Raw genomic sequence first — 21,274 nt, 5'->3', positions numbered from 1 at the left:
GGAATAGGGAGCCCAGTCCCCTCTCACCATTGGAGTCTGGAGGTGATGGGGCGAGGTCAGGTGCTGCAGAGGTCAGAGCCGAAGGCAGTAGAGGAAGCCAGTGTTCTCAAATGTACACTTTACACTTTTCCAGGTAGAGTGGAACCAAGAGATCTGTGCATGTCAGTAAGAAAAATAGTTTATTGCTCACAGTTCTGAAGAGGAAGGATCCCACAACACCCCACAGGGTCATATGAGGAAGTACCAGAAAGCAGGGAGGAAGGGGACAGTGTCTGAAGGTCCCTTTATTGTAGTTTCTGCAGAAGAGACTAGATGAGGCATAGGAGGAAGACGCGACGTCAGCTAGTGTGGAGGCACAGCTGTCCCGGGTTCTCTGCTGCTCAGTCCTGTGGTGATCCTAGCAGGAGGACTGTTGCCAGGTAAGACTCTGATCTAGTTGTAGAACATGGTTAAGGTACGGCCTCTTGATTGGTTTGTTTGTGATTAAAACATGGAACCAAACCTCTCATTATTTCTAGGAATGAGTTAGCCCTTGGCAGAGCTGGGCAGAGTGCTCCAGGATGAACAACGCCCCACACATCCAGACATTGGAAAGTTAAAAAGCACAGCTGACATATAACCAGGTATAGGTACAGGACAAGGCCATCAGTGTAAGATGGCATCGTCAGTGTGACTAGGTAGGGATTTGGCAAAGACTTTCATGAGTGCAGGTGCTCTTTGGTGATGAGAAGATCTGTGACACAGGGGTGATTTCTGCCCCCGCTGCCTCAGTGAATCTGAGAGCCAAAGCCTAGTGAGACGCTTGGGGATGCATACAGCTCATGTCATCTTTGAGTGAGGCAGGACCAGCTGACATTTTCCAATGGGCTGGAGGCGAAGGAAATGCTTCAGAAGGCAAGGAAGGGGAGTTCAGGGACAACAAAGGTAGCTTGCCTGAAGGTGGGCACTCCAGGGTGTTACACTTAAGCACTTTGTCATGAAGCAGGTACAGAAGAGACTGTACCTGTGAATGAATACTGTCAAAGGTGAATACAGCTGTCCACAGCCACCACGCACCTGTCTTGGTGCCAAGTAGAAATCCTTGTTGAGTTGTTTGCTTAGCCATTCATTAGCCCTCAGGAAAGGGCAGCACAGCTTAATGCCAACCCAAAGGAGTCATACTGACCTATCGTTTTCCCAAATGAAAGCTTCTAGTCTCACAGTATCCAAACAAATGAGGAGAAATAAAGTCAAGATTTAGAACACTAGAGGGCAGAAGAATGGGAGGAAGTCGGCCAGGTGTAGCAAGAAGATAAATAGGAGGGGACAGACGGATGAAACCAGACCTGAAGAAAGGGCTGCTGCTTTCTAACAGTACAAGGAGAGCAAAGGCAACTCCAGCTGGCCCCAGCCCTACTTGCAGTGTAGCTTGGTAACAACTCCTTGGTAAGAGCCCCCATGCATGACACACTCTTGCCCTGTATTCTTGTCATTGTATTGAGGTCTGTGTTACATGAGGATGTCTCAGGAGTGTGGAAGACCAGGAAGGTAGTAGGAAGGGCAGGGAGTGTGAGTTTTCCTGGTTGGGACTTACTGCTGAGGTGTGGCAGAAAAGAGAAGGCAGGAGTTTTCCTGGAGGAGCCATAGGAGTCAGGGATGGTACATGCCATCATCTCACCCATAATGAAAGTGAAAGGACCAGAGGACAGGGCAGGTTTGGTAGTGCAGACACTCGCACATCTGCTGTGCACCCTTCTGTGCTGGTGAACACCCATATGAGCACCTGTGGAGGGCATTTGCATGCTCACCGTCCTTCAAATTATGTTTCCTAGGTATAAGGGCTGTCGTCAAGAGCAAGGCAGTCACAGCCCTGCCCTCATGGCCCAGCTAGGCAAGGAAGGAAAATCATACTTAAAATTATATCTCAATGCACTGTGGAGTATGCAGATTTCGGTGTGTCTTCACATTTCAAAGGCACGCTTTCCCTGAGATCAGCTGTATGCTTCCTCCTGGGGGAGGCAGCAGTGTTCAGTGGAGTGATGCAGTTTTGCATGGAAATAAACAGAGTCAAAAAGCTTCCCCAGGAATCCTGAGGAGATGATTCAGTGTGGAAAGCTCTTGCCATTCAAGTGTAAGGACCAAAGTTTGGATCCCTACCACCTGTGTAAATGCTGGGTATGTGTAGTGGCCTACCTGTTATCCCAGCATGGGAAGGTGGGGGGGGGGTGCTGGCATTGGAGAGGATCCCCAAAGCAAGCTGGCTCAATAGACTAAATGTATCAGCAAGCTCTGGCTTCAAGCAAGAGAATATATAAGAAAGCAATCACCAAAGAGCCCCAAAGTCAGCCTCAGGCCTCCACGTGCAAATGTACCTGCTCATATAGCCATACATGCATACATACACACACATACATACATGCTCCACAAACACACATGACATATGGCCCTAGTGCCCTTTAGAGAAGGCATAAAGGATGTGCAGAGATGCCCTAAGTTGCCTGAGTCCAACCTCATTCACGAAACGGGCTCTGAAGCTGTCTAATGAGAAGCAGATGTTGTCCCTGAGAGGGGGGGTGAATGCCAACAGCCAGTTTACTTCCTCTGCTGGCACAGGCATCACCTTGGTCATCTCAGACATCCAGCATCAAAGGTGTTTCCAAAAGTGCTTGCAGGAACAGACAAGAGCTTGGGCCTGGGTCTAACCACCTTACCTGCACTGTGGGGATATACACATATGTGACCCATTCTGGAAACTTCCATCCCGGCTGTGTTTCTGGTTGCCTGGACTAGGATACCTGCCTTGCTTGCCTGCAGCACCATCAGTAGCCACAGGTATCTTGCTCTCAAAGAAATTTCTGCTCCTGGCCTGTTTCTACCCCCCTGGAAGGAAGCAATGGGGGTGGCTCTCTTGTACTCTGCCAAGACTCCTGATCAAGTGCCTGTTGGGAAAGCTCCTCAGTTTGGGTTCACCCAACATGGGTGCTCTGTGTGAAGACACGTACCGAATGTGTGAAGATGGTGAATTATTAACGATACTTGGTTCAGCTGGAATTTCATCCTGAGGAGAGGTCCACTCTCATTAGAAGCATCAGGGAAGGCAGTGAGAGGGAGGATGGGTAATAACAGGAAGTGAAGGGAAGTGTAAGAGAGAAAGTCATCGCACCAGTTCTCCAGGTGAGAAATGAGCCTGTGACAGTGAGAAGGAGGGGGAGTCAGCCTACCTGCTCAGCGACGGGGGAGACACTAGCACCAAGGTGGGGGTCAGAGACCTTAGGAAAAAAGTGCCTGTGCCAAAGAGATTTTAATGTTTACAAGTTTCAAGAGAAATATAAGACATAAAAAACTGCCTCAATCTAGATAAATCCAGTTAAAAATTACTAACAATTCCATCAGATGCAGTAAATGGTCTTAATTTATAAAAATCACTAAGAAATGTTTGAGGCAGAATCATTGAATTGTGTCATTTCTTGAGTTTAGTTTTAAAAGGCTTTGGGGTTGTTTGTTTTTGAAATGGAGTCTTGCTATATTGCCCAAGCTGGCCTCAAACCCCTGAGCTCAAGCCGTCCTCCTGAATAGCTGAGACAGCAGGTGTGTGTCACTGCACCAGCTGAAGGTTGCTCTTTGGCGGCCAGAATAAGCACATTACATCCCTGAGCACCCTTGATCTGCCCAAAGACCCCTGAAGTAGTACTGTGATAGCATCCTATACAGATAGAGAAACTGAGGCACACAGATACTCCATGGCTTAGCAGAGGTGCTCTGGCTGCTAGATGCAAAAGGCCACCGGATGCTCAGCTCATCCCACGTGCTGCGATGCTCTTAGGCCCAGGAAGTTCTGGGTCACCAAGGGTAGCATGTACTTGGCACAGAACTTGCTTCTCATCCCAAAGATTCCATGTTCCCTCTAACAATGACAAAAACATTTTGTCTAGTCACCATGGTGTTGCTACCTATTCTAATAGGTGCACAATGAAAATGTGTTAAATAGATTAATTAATTGTGCTGCATGTTGCTAAAATGAGTTTAAAAGATGTGTGTGTGTGTGTGTGTGTGTGTGTGTGTGTGTTTGGGTGGGGGCGGGTCTGTCTGTATGTCTTTGTGTAGTTCAGCAATTATCAGTCTGTTTTTCTTTCCCAGGCATAAGGAGTACAACATCATCCTCCATCAAAACCAATTTCCTTTCAAAATACCACATTATACAAAGAGATTCTATCGCAGATAAAACAAGGTTGTGGGGTTCCCTGAACACAAGGATCTCAGCTATATCAACAGTTACTCACACGGGAAAGGGGAAGAGATGAGTCACGGAAATTACAGTCTCTGAGAACTGAGTTAGTAGCCGCAGTGCTTTCACGGGCTGCAGTGACCATTTCACAGTTGATCTGGGGACTTGAATTACAAATGTAAAGAAAAGGCTTTGACAGGTGCAGTGGAGCACGCCTTTAATCCCAATACTTGGGAGGCAGAAGCAGGTGGATCTCTGTGAGTTCAAAGCCAGCCTGGTCTACATAGAGAGTTCCAGGACTGCCAGGACTGCATAGGGAGACCCTGTCTCTAAAAACAAAACAAACAAACAAAAAATAAAACAAAACACCTGAGAGAGAGAGAGAGAGAGAGAGAGAGAGAGAGAGAGAGAGAGAGATGAGAGATCTTTAAAATCCTTCCCACTATCTATACATTATCTAGACTGGGTAATGAAGCATCTTGTAATAATAACAAAAGGCAAATAAATGTACACTGGTGGAGAAGGGTTCATTTTCCTCAGTGGTGTAGCCTCTGTTACATTGCCCTGATTCAAGTCTATAAATGCACTGGAGCATGCTTGTGCATACACACACACACACACACACACACACACACACACACACACACACACACAGGAAAGTAGGGAAGAGAGGGTAATGGGGAGGAAATATGATCAAAGTACATATATGCATGTTTATGTAATTTGAAATAAATCATTTAAAACAGCCCTAGAAATGCAAATGGTAGTGCATATTTCAATCATGAAAGTTAAAAGTGAGCTGGAAGTGTCTTAGCTGGTGTTTGGGATTTGCTGATGACACTGGATGCTAGGAGCCCTCGGGTAAAAAGCTGCCTCATTTAAGCTCCTGGGTACCTGAGTACGGAGGTTATGTACGATACGATGAATCCCAGCACATGAATACATGTGCTTACAGGCAGAAGGAGAGAGAGGCTTGAGAAAATAGGGAAGTATGGTCCTCTGACACATACACACACTGTACCAGGGTAGTGAGCCTCTGTTGTCCCCAGGGCCAGAGCATGCTTCACAAACCTATCCCACTGCCCTACCCCAGCAGCTGGGGCTGCTGAAGGCCAGCCCGAGGTCCACTGCAGCCTAGAAAACTGACAGAGGGCAGTCAGGGTGAGCACATGTGTTAAATTCTGAACTGTCAGTGCCTGGCTCAAGTCAGGTGGACAGCCTCTGGCAGTGGGTGTCAAATGCTAAGTGACTGCTGCCCTGGCAGCTGGTCAGTGTCCACATAGATAGATAAAATGAGTCTCAATGGACTCAAAGGAGTGGCCGTGTGGCCTCGCTCAGGCTTTGGAATTGGCTAATTTGAATCGGGATAGGTTTCTGTGGGAGCCAGGGAGGTGTGCACAGTGATGATGAAGCATCTGCCAGATGCCAGCAGGAGGCTCCCACATGACAAGAAGATATTGTAGCCATGGTATCTGTCTGCTGCCCTGATGGGCATAGGATTAGAGCTCAGGCTTAAATCGGAAGGTACAACCCCCTGGAGCAGGTTGATTGGACCACCTGCAGGGTGCTGCAAACACAGAGGTGCCAATAAAATTCCAATTGGATGCAGAAGCAGCAAAAACCCATCTTCCCTTTGATTTCCTTTTTATTCTCTCCTCTTTCTTTCCTGGTAATTAAACCTAGAACCCTGTAGATGCTAAGTGAGCACTCTACCACTTAACTGGACTCCTAGCACCTTCATATTTTATAGTTTTAGACAAGGTCTTGCTAAATTATCCAGGCTGACCAGGAATTCACTATTATAATTCAAGCTGGCCTCAATCCTGCACTTGCCCTGTCTCAGCCTGACAAGTGCTGAGATTATAGGCCTGTACCACTTTGCCTGTTAGAACAGCACATTTTCTTTATCACTTGCTAAAGATGTCAAATCGGCTCCCTGTACAGCATTGCACCTTTAATGTCCTATGTGCCGTTTGGTTTCTGTGGCCTGAAAATCACTTCCACAAATAAGTTTTCAAAAGGAGGAGGAGGAAAAGTAGTGAATATTAACTCAGGTATGTGGGTGGATGAGCACCAGCTGCAAGCAAGGTTACAGATTGTAGGTGTCTGCATGGGAGCTGAATCCCAAGTCTTTATCTGAAAAAAAAAAAAAAAAAAAAAAAACGTGAACAGAGGAACATTTAGGGTTTTGCCAAACCCTATGTATTCAGATTGGCGCACTGCAAAAAGGCTAATGTCAATGACTTCATGTGCCCTACCTGAGCCTGCAGCACCCAGAGAATGCTGTGCACTGTGTAGTCTGAGCCTTAGCACCATGAGGATGCTGTACACAGTTTAGCCTGAGCCTGCAGCACTATTAGGGTGCTTATTCACAGTGTGGCCCGAGCCTGAAGCACTTTGAGGATGCTGTGCACAGTGTGACATAATTTGACCCCTCACAGGTGACATTTATCCCCGGATCTCCACAGATAACTTGGGGATCTGGCCTGCTGAGGTTTTTGTGTCATTCTACTGACCTCATTCCACAGATGCAGGGAAACTGAGACCCAGAGGAATAAAGTGACTCACTTCAGGTCACCAAAGCCTCCTGATACATTTCCTCCCTCATCTTTCCATGGGATTCGGGAGTCTCAGTTTGTGAAGAGCATTGGACACCTTTGAATAACTCCAGTTGTGTTTAATTCTGTTCGGGTCTTTGGTTTGGTTGCTGTTTCCTTTTCCTTTGGGCTGCTCTAGAAGTTTTTTAACTGTCCGGTACTTTATCAAATCCAGAGAATCAACAACTAGAGTCCCCTCTTTCACTGAGAAGTGACCCAAGCTCCGCCCACACTTTCATATGTACGCATAGAAAGGTCATCTCTACAAAGTTTTATTGACCCTGCTCCCCCTCTGGGCTAGACTTTGTGTCCTTCCTGTGTGTCCGCTTAGTGGAAGTTCCAGACTGCTCTGAACTATATAGCTCAGGGATGCAGTATGTAGTTAGTATGCTTTCCTTCCAAACAAAGTAACTTCTTGGGGCCCAAAGTGTAGCTCTTCTCCATAATGACTCCAACTGCTCCGTGCATGTTTGTTCCTTGAATGGTGCCCCTGTTGAATCACAGACAGGAAGGTGTGTCTGTGTACACGGGTGTCGCCCCAAAACAAATACTTCACAAAACAAATAAGGAAATGACTTAAGGGTACAACTAATTTAATAAAGCATTTCTAGTTACTTTTATGTCCTTTCTGTATTTTATTTATGAGTAAATGTCCTAGCGCAGTGAATTAAGCAGGACACACACTGTTTACTCAGAGAATTGCCCAACTGGCCTCTCATCAGAATTTGTGTGTGATGAACTTTCAAAAGAGCAGTCCAAGCAACCATTGAAATCATGTGAGGTTCCTTCAAAATCTACCCATACATAGCTGTTATCACTCTGGGGCATATACACCAGGACTAAGTCAGTAGACAGAGACATGTGCACCAATGATTACAATATCACTTATCACAATAGCCAAGGTATGGAATCAGCCTAGGCACCTATCAAGGGTGTATTTATATACACCTTTGATGGGTGTATATATATATACACTATTTGTGTATGTATATACACAAATAGTTTTATTTAGCCATCAAAAGAACAAAGTTAAGATATTTGCAAGAAATTGGATAAAATGGAGGTCATCATGTATAAGGCAGACTCAGAAAGACAAACAGTGCATGTTTTCTATCATATATAGAATCTAGATTTAAAAATAGGTATATAAGACGTGAAAACAGAAAGAAACTACTTAGAAAAAGAACATTGGGAGATAGAACGAGAGGATGATGTTTGTTGTGAGCCCACCTGTATCCCTGAGAGAGTGCAGCCCTGATTTCCCTTCACCCTGGTCCTGCGGCTGCTGGTCCTTAGATTCTCTACCAACAGTAGCTCCAAATCCATGCCATTTGTACTTCTTCCTCATTTGTCTTCCTCTCCTGTCTCCTCCCCTTTCACCTCATCTCTTCCCATTTCCTACCCAGCCTGCTGATTTACCAGCTGACACCTCCTGAAATCTAGTATACAGTTTCATGCTCCCTTGCCCTCCCTCGGGGTGCTGTCCCCACACAGCACACATGCTGAGCTGACCCAGAACTCACTTATTTTCCAAAACAGATCCAGTAGGGTTCTGCCTCTCCTTTGAGTCTCAGCCATTGCCTTCCTCAGGGGCCCTGTCCCATCCTATGTCATACATGCAGGGTCTGGTCCACGTCACTCATTAAGTTGAGTGTGTGTGTGTGTGTGTGTGTGTGTACTGTAGTGATATATTTTTATGATCTAATAAGGCCACTGGAGATCAAAATGCAAAGCTAGCCATAGAGCCAGGCAGTGTTGATACACACCTTTAATCCTAGCAGCCATACTAGTTAGCCATAGAGGCAGTGGTGGCACACACCTTTAATCCCAGGACTCAGGAGACACAGGTAGATAGATGTCTGTGAACCCAAGACCACCCAGGACTACACAAGAGTGAATCAGCCAAACAGAATAACAGAGCTTAGACCTTTATTCCCGGCACTAGGGAGGTATAAATGGAAGAAGCAAAGGGTCTCATGTGAGATTCAGTTTCCAGACAGGGAAGGCATTGTACTCTGAGGAGACAGGATCACCCATTTCTGTCTGAGGTAGAGGTAAGAGCTAGTGGCTTGGCTGATTGGCTTCTCTGATCTTCAGGCTTGAACCAAATATCTGTCTCTGGGTTTTTATTATCTGAGCTACAATGCACTTCTCCTTATTTACCACATTTACAGAGGCTTCCCTCCCTAAGACTTGAAGTCAAGAGTAGATTCCTCACAGATGGACCTGAAGTGACAATGCTCAGTTCACCTCTTAGTGAAAAAGAAACCCATTTAGTACCCAGCAAGAGTCTGAGCTCATGAGAGGCCCACACCCATCTCTTCAAACATGAAAGATCACCATGCCTGCAATTCAAGCCTATACTACACGCCTTGCAATCCCAAAAGACCTTTAGGTAGATTGGTTTTAGTTATGCAAACCCGATTGTCTGAGGACCCAGGCTTAGGGATGACAAAATGAGCTAAAGACTGAATGACTACTAGGGATAATACAGTGTCCCAGAGGCCTGTCAATTTGGAAGCCATTGGGCCATGCCTACTGAGTGCAGTTTGGTCTCTGCCTGTGGCTCTGAAGCCTGGGACAAGAGGAAGAATCTTTTCCTGAGGATCAGGTGTGTACCCTAGGTCTAGCACTGTTCTGGGAAATTCTGCAAACAAAGATGGCTGCATAATACAGACTGATTTGAACAAAATGAAACTACTCAAACATCATTGATTCATGACATTTCATTCTCTTTTGTGAGGTTAGTGTCCATGAACACTGGGTATAAATTATATTACCTTGACCCTCCCCATTATTGTATATTTTAAGGTTTTACAACCTACAAAGTAACCTGCACTGTCAGATTAACGAAGGCAAGAGGAGGTCCTAACACAAATTACAGGTACCAGAATCAAACAAAGATGTGGCTACACTGATACATTAAATTATAAGGTTTTAAGTTCATATATTGAAGGAAAAATGAATGTTAATGAGTTACAATCTCAATAAATTACGAAAAGACATTACATCCAAATACATCAGTAAGATGGAATTTAAAACATAGATAGACATTGGCATTTGTTCCATTGTTCCATTATAAAGAAAAGATCGGACTTTAAAATGCCACATTTTACTGATGGCATTTTGGGGCATTTCTACTTATTCAAGTCTTGATATTCAAATTAATTTTTAATAAATACAGACCAGTAAACATTAATGTTGATTATTTTTTAAAATGCCTATAATTTGAATATATTTTATTATAGCCTTCCATTTGGAGATGAAAGAACCAACATTCAGATCATAGCAATATCAAGTTTTCCATCTGTTAGATCCATTTAAAGACTCTTGTGAACTGGCAAGGCCGGTGTCAGTTTATCATGGTAACCTCTTACCAGAGTCCATCCTGACTCTCCTCATAACATATAACTGAAACAAAACAGAATGGAAGCCATTCAGGTATTCCCCTTGTGTCTTTGAAGGATATTCCCCGAGTCTCTCCGATGGCTAATGGCTACCCAGCAGTTTGAGGCAGCAAAGAAGCTGATCCTGTACATCACACAGAAGAACTGTGTGAGCCCTGAGAGTGACATCAAGGGAGTGATGCCAGGTAAGGATACTATGGCTGGCCAGGGCACCTGAGGGCTGGCAGTTCTCTCGTCCAGAGTAACTGTCCTGGCTAGTGTTTGGCTTATGCTCCTGTGCCCATGTGGTTTGGAAAGTTTTGGAAAGGCAGCAGAGGCTGCTACAGTCTGAGAGTGAAAACAAACTGAAATCCTCTCTGCTTTAGGAGCTAGTTTCTTTCACAATCAAGTTGAACACACTCATCATGTTCTTTAGAGCCCATACAAAACCAGAAGCTGGGTGTGAGTTGGATACACACACAACCAGTGTTTATCAGGCATGTTCGGCTTTGTGACACCCAGCACCACCTTTCCATGTTTAAAACCTTGGCTCAGGCTGTGGATGGTGTAAGTGACCTCTCTTCTTGAGTATGATCTTCCAAGGGCTTCCATTGTCTATTTATGGCCATGACCTATTTGTTGGTCAAGGGAAGAAATGGAAACATGGACTATTTTTGTAGAGTGGTTCAGATCCATAGAATTCTTGTGAATCAGGGCATCAGCATAAGCTAAGTGGGGCTTTCAAGCTGGGAGTCTGTAAATGTCACCGGGAAGTTCTTCACAGCCAGGTTCCTGGCTTCCTTCCTGACATGCCAAGATACTGCCCTAGAAGATCTGAAAGAAGCCCTAGGAATGTGTACTTGTAGTGAGCTCTAGAAGATACTCTGATGCAAGGGACCTAAAGAGTCCCTTTGGAAAACGGCAGTCCCTTTGACCCACCATGTTAACATGAAAACCTGTATGCTTTGTAAACCCCTCCCCCAGGAAAGTAACTCATAGTAAGAGAGAGAGGGGTGAGGGAAGAGAATATGACTAGACTTTCCCAATGACTAGAATCATGTGATGGACATTCACTCATTCATTTATTCAGAATACAGACATTCACTAAGCATTCAATGACACATGACACTAGCTCACACAGATGGGATACATACATAAGGGGGTCTTCCGTGTACACTCAGTAGGAGGGGTAAAGTACTAAAGCAGAAGGATAGAGGGTAGTGACAAATTGCTGCAGTCAAAGTAACTAGGTAAGCCTGACTTTGAGACACTGGTGATGAGGAACCTGTGCCAGACAAGAGAATGTACACTGCAGGTCCCCCTTTCCAATGGGGAGGGGAGTGTGAGCAACCTGGATATTAGGAGCTTTTAGCACCCTTACTAGACTCCCATTTAGAAGATGGGGGCCCAACAAGGGTGGCATACCTATCTTTACCTGTGCCCAGGAAATAAAGGCTGGGCCACAACCACTTGCTGGGTGAGATGTGGTCTACCAATCCTTCATCTCAAGCAGGAACAACCAGGCCAACCAACAGCTCCGAATTCCCTGGAATGAAGGATACAAGCCATGAAGAGTATTGAGCTGGCTCTTCAGAGGACCCCCTTTCTCAGGAGCAGTATTAGTAAATGAGACAATACATAGTACCCATGTGCCAGTCCCCTTCTAAGTGATATGCAAAGATCAACTCATTTTGAATCGAGTTTGAATCCATCCTATATGTGGTATGCATGTGAACCTGTTTCTTCACAGCAGTCCATTTACAAGGGTTACTGTGGTACTCCTTATTTGCAGGGGTGAGAGGCTGAGTTGCTTTGCCAGAGGTCAGTTGGCTACTAAGTAGTTGAGTGGGAGTTGAACCCAGGAAGTGTAGCCAAAGTGGGTTGACTGTGCTGCTGAGAAGAGGGGGACAATGGAAACATATAGGGAAGGATGCTATTAAGGGACCCTTTGGGCCACGCCTGCCTGGCTTGAACCATCACATAGCTTCCTGCAAGCTTCTGTCCTCAAGTCTTACTGCACATTTGTCCCTGGCCCTCTAATTAAATCATCACACCCCACCTCTTTCAGGTTAAAATGTTATCTGGGAAAAGCTTGTTTTCTCAATCCTAATTACACTGACTCATCCCTAATTTTGGAAAGTGATATTAGCTCTCCTCTAACCCCATTCTTTGCTTGTAAGTTTGGTTGGGGCTTATCACTCTTCTGTGTCTCAGACAGGGGGCCAAGTAAGAGGTGATTTGTCCCCCTTGGTGACTAACAAAGAGGAGAAATGTTTCACCCTTCACCAGGATATGCCATCCTTATTGTGGTCACTGTAGCGTGCTAATTCACCCTGGCTCTCTATCTAACACCCATTCAGATGCATTCAGACAATAGTGTGTAAAACTGTCCAGCATGTGGGGGAAGAGACTGTTTTCTCTGGGACTCTAACTGCCTTAGCTCAGAATTGTACATCCTGGTTCCTCCTGTAGGTCCCCCATCAAGCTTGGGGTTCCTACCCAACTAAATTTCATGTGTACTCACTGTTCTGCCTGTCACTGTGTCCTCCCTTCCTCCATCAGCAGCCCAGGAACAATACAGTCACATCATCACCTGCTCTAGTGCCCCCCCCCCACGAGATCATAAGGAGAGAGCCCCCCAGCTTACATATAGATTTAGATACCCTACCTAATCTCTTCCTCCCCCAGGCCTCTGGTCTGTGTCCAGCTCCCATGTTCTTCCTCCTATAGACCCCAGCTCAGCAAAGTCCTGTCCATCATACTCTACATAGCCTCTACCCCTGTGTCAGCTGTAAAGAGGAGTTTGTCAGCATTACCTCTACCCCACAGAGACTCTGCTGCAGAGCCCAGGTTGTACCCCAATACCAGAGCAGCATCCATGAATATTCATGACATACAGGAATCCAGGGCTCCGGAGCCAAGAGGCAGGGCTGTTCCTTAGGGTGCCTCTGGGCAAAAAAGTGCCTTCCGCTGCGATGTAATAATGAGGAGGGGCCTTGTGCCCTGTTACTGCATGCTAGCATTGGATTGATGCTAAAAGAAAACCAATATCCCAAAACTTCCCATTTCTATTCTTTTAAAGCTCTCTTCAGTTTTTATTTGAGCCTAAGTAGTGGTCTTGGCAGCATGTAAAGCTGAATTAGACACTTGGGTGTGTTCCCAAATGTCATTCTCACAGTGTCATGATATGCCCAAGTATGACAGCTCTCCTTCCCAGGCCTGACTCAAGATTTTGAACACTTACAGTGGAAGAAAAGACTGCTCTTTCTTTGTTGACTGTAGCCCACAGAAAAGAAAGGAAGGCCAACTAACCTTGTGTCAGAGTCCTGCTTAGCCCTTTGCTTTCAGTGATGGTGAGGCCGGCAAAGAGACAAAGGGTAGAGATTGGGAGACCCAGGAAAATCTTTTGAGAACATTCCACCCTCCTCAGAGTCTCACACAAAGGGAAGCTTCAGCTCTCCCTATTTTACAGGTGATTAGTGGGGACTGGAGAGGCTGAGTGTTGAGGAACACTGAGTTCCCACTCCCAATATACTCCCTGGGAAGTTGCTCAATGAAGTGTCACTCGGTGGAGAGAGGGCACATGCATGGCCCTTTTCTTCTCCATGGGGAGAGAGGTCTATAGGGAGCAGGAGTCATTTGACCTCTCTTACAGAGCCCTCTGTGGGCAGCCTCATGGCTAAGCAATCCAAAGGTACCCAAGCTCAGTCCCAGAGAGACTGCCCAGGGTATGCTTCCATTGCCTTCCCTCTCTGCTACCCTTAGGAAGATATAGAGAGACCAGGCAACAACTCTTTGTTGCCTCCTGCATCAGCTCAGAGCTTGCACGCCAGCCCTGTCATATCCTCAGGGCTTAGCACCTGCCAGGACTGTGCTCCATTGGTGCCTAAAACCATGGATAGAGCCCACCTTTTTCCACAGGCTTGATTTTCCCTATAAATGCATATCTACAATAACATTTAATTTACAAATTAGGCACAGGAAAAGTTTAATGACAACTAATAACAAAGCTAGAACAATTATGACAATACAATTTATGAGTTTCTCGTTTCCAGAATTCCCCATTTAATATTTTCAGACTGGAGTTAACATTAGGGAGTTGAGACCTCCATTACAGTGGGCAGCTCTTCCAAGGAGCTTAAGAAGAAAGCTCACTGCTCCTAGACCTGGTGCACTGACCACAGTGGTCAAGGAATGTGGAGCAGGGATGGGGCCAGCTGGCATGCCAACATTAAATCTGCCTATGTCTCAGTTTGAAATTCTTTGACAGCACTGAGCCAAGAAGACTGGGGCGCTCTGCCTGGCACCTGTTTGCTTTTATTTCCTAATGCAAGAAGTTTGGGCTAGAGAGACAAGAACTCCTTATTTCCGGTGACCTCACGGGGTCCCAGCAGTTAGCTAATGCTTCCTACAATTTGGAACACATATGTTTCAACCCAGAAGAAAACACTTAAAGCTGTGAAAGTTTGATGTGGTTGATGACGAGCCAGTGGTATGAGTAACAGAGACCCTGACATAACATCAATAGTGCTGGAAAGTTAATTTAATTCCCTTTAGAATAATGCAATTACCACTGTAGACTACAGTCAATTCTTAGACTGGGCTCCAGGGTTTAATGTTATTTAAAAAAAAAAAAAACCCTCAGGTCATAATACAATTGCTATAGCTTCCTTGACATACTATTTCATTCACAATAATATATTAGCAGTTGTGCATGGTTCACTCTTGAAAAAGAAACAACTTTAAACTCTTATAAACATGCTGACAGATGTTTGGATTTCCATCTTGAAAGACTGCTGAGAAAGGGTGCCTATGACAGCTGACTTCTGATGTGTCTGTAACAGTGAAAGTAACCAGACCACTGAAGCTGAGACTATCTACCACTCGTGTTTCCAAGCTCTTTAACAAACACAGTCCTGCACTATGCAGCAAAGTGTCTGTCACCAGTGCACACACCACTACAGTCCCTAGGCTTTTCACAGAGTAATCATTTTCTAAGTATTGTAGCTCTCGTAGAGTGAGGTGCATTTCCTCATGCTTGTGGTGGTGGTCTTATGTGCATGGGTCGCACTGCCAGCTCTCTAGAATGCCAGCTCTCTAGAAGGCTGGCACACACGGTGATAGACAGTGCATAACAATAAAAAGACTGGTGGCTTGTGTCTTCACTAAACTATTCTTTCTACTGTTGTTTTAGAATGGCTTCCATAAATTTTAAGTGTTTCTTACAAAGCAGTGTACTGTGTGAGGCTGACAGCAGCCTCACACATCTCCTGTTTTTCATATCTCTGACTTTACCCAGAAGCCTCCTGGTATCACCTAGGGTTCTGTGAACCCTCTGTGGTATTTAAACAATGACAGAATCACCTGGTGACTTAATTTGCAGACCGTATCCCCTGACCCACTCATAAAGTGATTGATTCATGAGTGTATTGTTCCTTAGTCATAGAGAAAGGGCTACAGGTCAAATTAGCTAAGACACAACAGGAGACTTCTGGAGATGACAGGGTCTGTGGACAGGCCGCCAGAATACCAGCCATGTGGGCCTGGGCCAAGTTCTCACCCATACCTAAATATGAGAAAGAAGAATATTCTGGAAACTTGGCACATCCTCCTTCAGTCAGAGGAAAGATTTATTCTGTCTTTTCTGTGTCCTGGCTGGGGTGACAGTGAGTCTAAATCTTTTATTTAGAGCTAGGTATGATTGCATATGCTCATAATCCCAAGAATTTATGAATCTTGAAGCCAGAGGACCACTTGATTCATGAGTTTGGGACCAGTCTGAGCAACATAGTAGAACCCCATCATTAATAACAAACAAAACGGGTTAAATAAAAAATGTCTAAATGCCCCTTCCCCTGTATGCCTTTTTGCCACACTAATATAAACCTGGCTGGCCTGGAAGTCTCTGTGTAGACTAGGCTGGCCTCAAACTCTCAGGATATAATCTGTGCCACCATATAGGTCACTGGGCTACTAGCTCCCTATTTAAAATAAGTTTATTTTTCCTTCAAACTGTTATGAATGAGGTTTGTGAAAAATGAAATAGGAGAGTTGGAACATCCAGGATGGGTGTGCTGACTTAGAAAGGTGCAGCCTTCAGGGGAGCAGGAGGCAACAGCTGCCATTGCTCCACACCTAGGGACTGTTTCAGAACCTCCAGGATACCAAAAATTTACAAGGGTCCAACTTCCTTGTATGTAATGGTATAGTGTTTGCATAGAGCCCCCCACACAAACTCTGGTGCCCTCTAGACAATCTCTGAGCTATTCATGATGGCCAGTGCTGTGAAAATAGTTGTTACACTGAATTGTTTAGGTACTAGTAACAAGAAAAGAAGTGTACATGTTCAATCCGGATACAGTTTTTCAAACAATTTTGATGGTGATTATTTAAATCCAAGGCTTCAGAACCCAGACACACAGAGAGGGTAGAATGTGCCTCCAGGCCCCACGGCTTCCTCTGTCTCTATTCCCCCAGATATTTTTTAATTTTCAATGTCTTATTTTGGAACTGTTTCACATATACAGGAAAGTTGAGACAGTGCAGAACTTGTCCATAGTCCTGACTCAGTTTCCCCTGATGCTAAAGTCTGCTGTTACCATGATACATTTGTCAAAACTAGGAAAGTGGACACAAGTATACACTGTTGTTAAATGGCAGCCTCTCCTCAGTGCTGGCTTTCCTATCACTGGCCCCTCGTGCTCCAATGTCCTGTCCAGGGTGCAGTTTTCCATCACCTGGTTACTATCTTCTCTGGTCTTGACAGTTCTTCAGTCTTTCTTTGTTTTCATGACATTGACAAGTCTTAATGCACTGACTCCTTGTGGACCTGGGAAGCATCTTCCTGTTTTTGCTTCTAAGTAGGGAATGACTCCACAAGGGCATGGCAGCTAGAGAGCAGAAGGGCCCAGAAGGCTGTGTGAGCACTGCTCTCAAGTAACCACACAGCTCCTTCCACCTGAGGCATTTCCCATGTTCTGGTCTTCCCCATTAGACTGCCAGGCCAGCCCCAGGACATGAGCAAACTCCCAGCTAGGTTAGGGTAACGCTGAAGCACGGTTACACAGTTGGGGCTGGGATGAGCCTCACAAGCGCCTCAGTCATATAGCTTCAAAGTCTGTCACATCTCGAAGCCTAACACATTGTCCATCTTGTTCCACTCCCAAACACTTTGTTTTATTTTTTGAGTTCTGGGAGTGGAACCTAGGGCTTCAGGCCTCCTAAGCACAGGTTGTGGCACTGAGCTATACCCCATCCCCAAAGAATTTCAACTGTTAACTGAAGCATGCACAAATGTGTGTGTGTGTGAGAAAGAGAGAGAGAGAGAGAGGGAGAGTATACACAAATAGACATATAGTTTTGTCTTTCAGAGGTTCACATCCTCTAAAGTTGTTTGTAGCTTCAGTCCTAAAACATTCTATCTCTCCCAACCCCCGAGGCTAGGCAGGGCTCTGAGCTGTGACATAGCTGGTTGCAGTTTCCAGCAGGAAGAAATCACCTGTAGTATGTGCAGGATCTAATTTGGGCCTCAGTAGCCTAGACTCCCATGGAGTGATACGTCCAGGCATGTCTGTCTGTCCATGCGTGGCCTGGTTCTATAAGCAGAGCTTGGTTGGAAACGTATGATGACAGTGTGTTTTGTGCCCTTTCAGTTGTGGTGGGGAAATCTGTCCACCGAGTGCGTCTCCTGAGCACATTTCCAGCCAGTAAGCCTAGACCCTCTCCCCTGGCTTAAAGGCAAGGCTTTCTCCTCTACAGATGGTCCTGGATAGGGAAACAAAAGCTGTGTTGTAACTGTGTCTGGAACCTTCGGTCCTACTCAAGCTCCTGGGTCTGTCTCTTGCAGAGCTAGAGAAAGAACTTTCACGGAGGCCCAAGAAGGTGTGCATCGTGAAGGTGGTGGGGACGCGGAACCTGTGGAAAAATATCGTGGTTCTATGTGTGAACTCGTAAGTCATGGGAAACACATGTAGTCAGAGCCAGAGGGACCCTACTCCCACCCTAGATGAACCCTGAATCCCAGCCTGCCCCATGCCCACTTGTCTCAGCCTGTCTCTATAAAAGAAGCCCCAAAAGTATGCCTGGGCTGCCCATCTGTAGGTTCTAAGGACCAAGAAGCCTTAGGCAGCCAGCACTGAAATTGCCCTCAGCCCAGCCTCCTGCCCCATGTCAGTGTCCTGCATGGTGCCAGAGCTCCTGGGGCTTTGAGCAGAAGGAAGCCAGGAAGCCTGGTAAGGTCCTGCAAATACTTGTGTCCTCAGAACAATACCCTTCCTCTATGCATCTATGAGAATGACTTAGATAGTCTCCTTCACCCCAGTTCTAGGGAAGTTCCTAAGGTTGGGGTTCCTGGCACTGTCTAGGGACAAGGGTTGATCCCATGGGGTCTTGGCCAGGGCCCCCACCCAGGCTCTGAAGGACTGCTCTTCCTGCATGCAGTTCTGGCCACCAGGCCATCTGCTCAGAGTCCTCTATTCTGCAGAGGGCAACTGCAGTCAGAGGCGTGTTGCCTGACTGCAGAGAAGACATTCAGGTTCTCTCAAGAGGCCTCTCCAGACAGTTTCACCCCTGCCTGCTGGGTCTATGGTTCATGAAGTTTTATGGCTACCCCAGTTCCAGGGCTAGGTGTGTACCTGGAAGTTCCTTCCGGTCTTACCTCAGAGCTCCATAACCTAATCCTCCCTGACTGTACAAAGTGGACCTTTGGTTAGAGTAGAGGTCATCTGGGAGATTAGCTATCAGTAGGCATTAGAAGTCATCTGGGAAGAGGGGTGTGTGTGTGTGTGTGTGTGTGTGTGTGTGTGTGTGTGTGTGTGTATTTGTAAGTGTGTATGTGTATGTATGTGTGTGAGTGTGTGTGTATGTGTGTGAGTGTGTATATGTGTGAGTGTGTGTATGTGGTGAGTGTGTATCTGTGTGAGCGTGTGTGTGTGCACGTATATATGAGTGTATGTATGTGAATATATGTGTATATGTGTGAATGTGGCTGTGCATGTATATATGAGTGTGTGTATGTGTGTGTATGTATGTATGTACATATGAGTGTGTATGTATGTATATATGAGTGTGTGTATGTGTGAGTGTGTGTATGTGTGAGTGTGTGTGTGTGTAAGATCTCAAGGCTGTCTTCAAGGAGAGCAGCTAGGGCAGCAGCCTCCCGTTCTTTACAGCTTTCCTGCTAGAACAGCGCTGTGAAGCCAACAATACTGAGGGACCCAATTCACTTTTTTAGGTACAAAAGGTGTTACTACCCATCAATAGAAGAGCAAAGATCCAATCCCAGTCAGATCCTACAGTGCTAATCCAGCCAGGCCACACAGAGGTCAGAGCTGGAGTCCTCAGGCCTCCCCTTCTTACCAGCTCTAGCACCAACCAAGATTTGCCCTGTGCTATCTGCTGGTCTGCCAAGTGGAAATGACTGTGTTCTTGTGCTGACATGAGAGTAAATTAGTTAAAGAAGGTGCTTTGTCCTACACCTGGGTGAAGAAAGGACCTCACGGATATTTCTTTGATGTCTCTTTGAACTTAACTCCCTCATGGGCCCACATGTAGTTTCGGCGTTGTTTCCTGTCACATGTAAAATGCTTCTCTGTCTCTTGGGCATCTCTAGGAGACTGGGCAGCCCCTCCTTTCAGTGCACACTGCCCACCCTCTCAGTGTGTGTGTGTCTCCTGCAGGCTGACAGGGTATGGAATCCACCATTGCTTTGCAAGAAGCATGATGGGCCACGAGGTGAAGGTGCCACTCCTGGAGAACTTCTACGCTGACTACTACACCATGGCCAGCATCGCACTGGCGTCCTGCCTGGCCATGTGTGTGGTAGTCAGGTTCCTCGGGCGCAGGGGAGGGCTGCTGCTCTTTATGATCCTTACCGCCCTGGCCTCACTTCTGCAGCTTGGGCTCCTCAACTGTGAGTAGGCTGGACAAGGGAGACAGGGGAAGGATGCTGGGGAAGGGGGCTGACATACTACCAGAGCACTTGGAAGGCATGGCAGCTTCCTGTTTCTGTAACAAAATACCTGGGGGGAAACTCAACTTAAAGAGGGGAAAGATTTGTTTGGCCTATAGATTTGGAGTTTTCAAGTAGCCCATGGTTTGTTGACCCATCTGGGCCTGTAGTAAGACAACACACCAGGACAGGAGCATATGACAGAGGAATCTACTCCCTTCATGACATGTAGAAACAACAGAAGAAAGGGATCTGTGGCCCTAATGTCCTCTTTCAGGGCATACCTCCAAGGACATAAATTTTCTCCCATGAGGCTCCACTTAGGCATGTTCTTATACGTTCTATACTTAGCTGGGCAATAACCAGAATGAATGAGCAGTGGCCATTCTCCCTGCCTCCCTGGATGGACACTACCTAGCAGCCCTTCCAGAGAGTTTCTGTCCAACTTACTCAGTTAGAGCAAATGTGGCAGGATAGCCTCCAGAGTATCCTATTTGGCAGTGAACAGGAATGCCACAGGGACTCTGGGCAAAGGGCAAGTAGCTATGAGGAACAGGCTTTGGGGAAGCAGAAATGTGGCCTGACGGGCCTGCTCCTGGTGCCCAGTGCCCCATTGAATAACTTTCTATGCAAAGATGTTCCCTTTAGATCTGCTTGGGTCCTCTCTCAGACTGCGTTGTCTCCCAGACTCTGTGGTCAATAGACCACAGCCCTCTCTTCACACAAAAAGGTCTTTGTTTAGTCCAGTGTGAATTCCACTGCCCAGGCAGCCAGCACCAACTCAGACTTGAAAGGAAGTTCACTTAGAAACAAGTCACGTGGGAACACTCGGCAGTTGTCCCATGCCTAACAAGCCTTCTCGTCTCTTCCCGCTCCCATTACCCTGTGCATGTGGGCGCACCCATTCCATGGTTCCAGTGATCGGCAAATACAGCCAGCATCCAGACTCAGGTGAGTCCTAAACACTTGTGCTGCCTTGTCTTTTATTGTGTCCACACAACCATTGCCACAAAGACTCACCAACTGGTTTTCGTTTCCTCTCTTTCTTCCACTCTTTGCCCTTCAAGAATTGCAGCTGAAGTTGGCCGTAGGTTGGACACTATAAGCATACATTTGTATTCTCTATCCCCATCTTGCA

At 46.1% G+C, this 21,274-nt stretch overlaps 1 protein-coding gene across 2 annotated transcripts in view; it reads left to right on the top strand.

Moving 5' to 3' along the window:
* Window positions 1-21,274, top strand: part of Slc22a23 (solute carrier family 22 member 23) — a 188,265-nt gene that overhangs the window by 152,220 nt on the left and 14,771 nt on the right. For both annotated transcript variants that reach the window (XM_027409267.2, XM_035442910.1), the window contains exons 5-8: window positions 10,266-10,393; window positions 18,034-18,136; window positions 19,865-20,097; window positions 21,055-21,087. In XM_027409267.2, the coding sequence (XP_027265068.1) occupies window positions 10,266-10,393; window positions 18,034-18,136; window positions 19,865-20,097; window positions 21,055-21,087 (497 nt within the window). The remainder of the gene's footprint in view (window positions 1-10,265; window positions 10,394-18,033; window positions 18,137-19,864; window positions 20,098-21,054; window positions 21,088-21,274) is intronic.

This window comes from Cricetulus griseus, chromosome 3 (genome assembly GCF_003668045.3).
Source record: "Cricetulus griseus strain 17A/GY chromosome 3, alternate assembly CriGri-PICRH-1.0, whole genome shotgun sequence".
In the NCBI taxonomy this organism is placed as follows: domain Eukaryota; kingdom Metazoa; phylum Chordata; class Mammalia; order Rodentia; family Cricetidae; genus Cricetulus; species Cricetulus griseus.
Note: the sequence above shows the minus strand (reverse complement) of the source record. Positions and strands in the feature narration are given on the sequence as shown.